Source organism: Palaemon carinicauda, chromosome 30, assembly GCF_036898095.1.
Source record: "Palaemon carinicauda isolate YSFRI2023 chromosome 30, ASM3689809v2, whole genome shotgun sequence".
NCBI lineage: Eukaryota > Metazoa > Arthropoda > Malacostraca > Decapoda > Palaemonidae > Palaemon > Palaemon carinicauda.
Genome location: NC_090754.1, coordinates 97,662,838 through 97,665,960, shown reverse-complemented (window position 1 = coordinate 97,665,960; position 3,123 = coordinate 97,662,838). Strand labels below are relative to the sequence as shown.

Below are 3,123 nucleotides of genomic sequence, written 5' to 3'. Positions count from 1 at the left end.
TCTCACACGTGCGCACACAGTATTTTTGAATTACAGTTATGTTGTGGGGACAACAAGACGAGCAGAAAGAGACTGACAATTTACTGAACTTGCAATGGTCACTATATTACAGAGTGCGGATGGAAAAGTAGCCCGGGAGGGAAACATTTCCAACTGCCAAAATCATTGTGTTTTCATTCAATATAAATTAACAAATACCAGGGCGGTAGCCTAAGGATATATACAGTATTATACATTAAAATAAAGATCTCAAAGAGCACAACATCGTGATACAAAAATCTACTGCATGGAACAAATAATAAAGTTGCAATTATCAGTAAAGAGTCCAGGGGGAGGAAACACGGTGGGGAAGACGATGTCCTTACAAGTACTCCCCCCCCCCCCCCAGACAGAGGGCATCGGAGATGGTTGATGCGCTTAATCCCTGTATCGTGGAGGGTGAAGTAGTTCCCCTCTGATGCTTGAATGGAGGGGAAGGTTGCTCTGCTTCGGAGGAATCGTTTTCCCCTGTCGTTGCGTGGTTTTCTCCCGTTTGGTGGATGATTTGTTCTGAGGTGGAATCTTGGGTCTACCAGGTCCCGCAGTGATCTTCTTGTTGCTTTCAAGGTACGCTGGTTTTAATCGGTCGATCGTCATCCAATCTTCTTGTCCGTGGATGTTCAAGAGGAAAGATTTAGCTGTTCTTCTGATGACCTTGTAAGGGCCGCGATAAGATCTAGTCAGGGGTTGGTGGTGAGCATCGACCCGGATGAAGACATAGTCACAGTTGTCTAGGTTCTTGGGCATGAAGTGTCTGGTCCTGTCCTCATATGTTTTCAGGCATGGTCTGAATTTCCAGGCGATCTCTCTCAGTTGATCTAGCTTGGTGTCGTCGGTAGATGCAGGGAAGAACTCGCCAGGGACTGTAAGCGCTTCGCCGTAGACCTTCTCTGCAGGGGAAGGTTCACCGTCTGCCCTGGGAGCGGTGCGAAGGCCAAGGAGTACCCATAGGAGTTGCGCTTTGTAATGTTCGTCAGTACATCTCGCCATCAGGGCTGCCTTGAGTGTGCAATGAGTTCTCTCGACCATGCCGTTCGCTGCAGGGTTGTATGCCATGGTGCTGTGGAGTGTCGTTCCCATCAGGTTTGCCAGAAAGAGCCAGATCTCTGACAAGAAGGCAGAACCTCGGTCCGTCGTGATATCATCGGGGATACCGAAACGGCTGATCCAACTCGACGGGAGAGCTTCGGCGCAGGCCTGGGTGGTTGCTTCAGACATCTGAGTTGCTTCTAACCATCTAGTGGAGTGGTCGACCATCGTCAGGAGGTATCTTGCAGAACCTGAAGGCGGCAGAGGTCCCACAATGTCCACGTGGATGTGTCTGGATCGTCTCTAGGGTTGGGGAAAATCGCCGACTCCCGACTCAGTATGGTGGTTGACCTTACTCATCTGGCAGTTAATGCAGGTTCTCGCCCACTCACGGGCGTCTTTCTTTATTCCTGGCCAGATGAATAGCTCGTATAGAAGACGGGGACTGTAGTGCGACCCGAGGGGTGTGATAATCCGTGGATGATGTCAAAGATCTTCCTTCTATAGGAGGCGGGAATCCATGGGCATGGGCGCCCATGCTGGTGTCGCAGAGGATGGTTTCCCCGGCAGAGCCGAGGGGAATATCCTTCAACCGTAGCGTTGATGCTGTTGTACGATAGTCCTTGGCCTTAGAGTCGTTCTGCTGTTCTACGGGGAGGTTGGCGTAGTCGATCCTCAGGTGGACTGCGTTGATTTCGATCATGGAGAGATTGTCGGCTACCGGGTTCTTCTTCCCAGGTACGTAGCTAATAGTGCAGCCAAATTCCGCGATGGCTGCCAGGTGTCATTGTTGGCAAGAGGACCATGCGTCTGAAGACTTCGTGAAAGCGTGGATCAGGGGCTGGTGGTCCTTCGCTATGGTGAAGGGGGTCCCTTCAAGCATGTATCTGAAGTGGCAGACAGCAAGGTAGACGGCGAGGAGCTCCCTGTCGAATGTGCTGTACCTGGTTTCCACTGGTTTGAGTTTTTTGCTGAAGAAGGCCAAGGGCTGTGGGTAACCGTTGACGATCTGTTCGAGGAAAGCACCGCAGGCGACGTTTCTGGCGTCGGTGGTCAACTTCAGTGGGGCGCTGTCGTCGTGGTACACCAGGGTGGGGTTTTCGGCGAGGGCGGCTTTCGTCCTGTCGAAGGCGCGTTGCTGCAGGGGACCCCAGACGAGCTTCTTGGCTTTTCCCTTCAGGACGTCGTTGAGGGGAATCAGGATGTAGGCAATTTTGGGGATGAAGAAACGGTAATAGTTTATGTTGGGGATGAAGCGACAGTACTGGTTTACCATCCCCCAGAAACTCCTGAAGGTGCCGGATGGTCGTTGGGGTTGGGAAGGTTTTCACAGCGTCCACCTTGGTCAATTTGGGCTTCACACCCGCTGCTGATATTTGATGTCCGAGGAAGTCCACGCTCTCGGCGCCGAATGTGCACTTGTCAAAGCGCATGATCAAACCATTCTCCTGAAGGCGTTTTAGCACAGTGCGGATGTGTCTCCAGTGTTCCTCTTTCGTCCTGGAGAAAATTAAGATGTCGTCCACATAGCAAACGCAGAATGGCAGGTCCCCCAGGATGCTGTCCACCAGTCGTTGCGTAGGCCGAAGGTTGAGTATGAGAAGGTGGTGGTCTTAGGCACGTCCTCTGGGAACACAGGAACCTGAAAGTATGATTTAAGAAGGTCCATTTTAGTAAAAATTTTTGCCCCATGAAGGGCGCTGGTGAGGTCTTGCATGCTCGGCAGAGGGTAGTGGTCTGGCGTTGTGATGAGGTTAAAGTGCCGGTAGTCACAGCAGGGCCTCCAGCTCGTAGCGGGCGGACTCGGCCCCGGTGTTGATGAGGCGTTTCCCGGCGACGTCGACGAGTAGGCCATGGTGAGCCAGGAAGTCAGCGCCGAAAAGGGGTTGTCTGACGTCAGCGATGGCGAAGGGCCAAGAGTAAAATCGGCCAATGATTGAGATTTTAAGCACCCTAGTACCATAATACCGTATGGGAGATCCGTTGTCGGCGATGAGTGAGGGGTCATCACTGCTAGGCGCCCGGTTTAGGTTGGCCTGTGAGGGAGGGAATGTT

At 52.2% G+C, this 3,123-nt stretch overlaps 1 protein-coding gene across 1 annotated transcript; it reads right to left on the bottom strand.

Moving 5' to 3' along the window:
• Positions 1–417: 417 nt before the first annotated feature.
• LOC137623659 (uncharacterized) lies at positions 418–1,296 on the bottom strand. The gene has a single exon (XM_068354490.1). The coding sequence runs from the start codon at positions 1,294–1,296 to the stop codon at positions 418–420; it is 879 nt and encodes a 292-aa protein (XP_068210591.1).
• Positions 1,297–3,123: the final 1,827 nt, after the last annotated feature.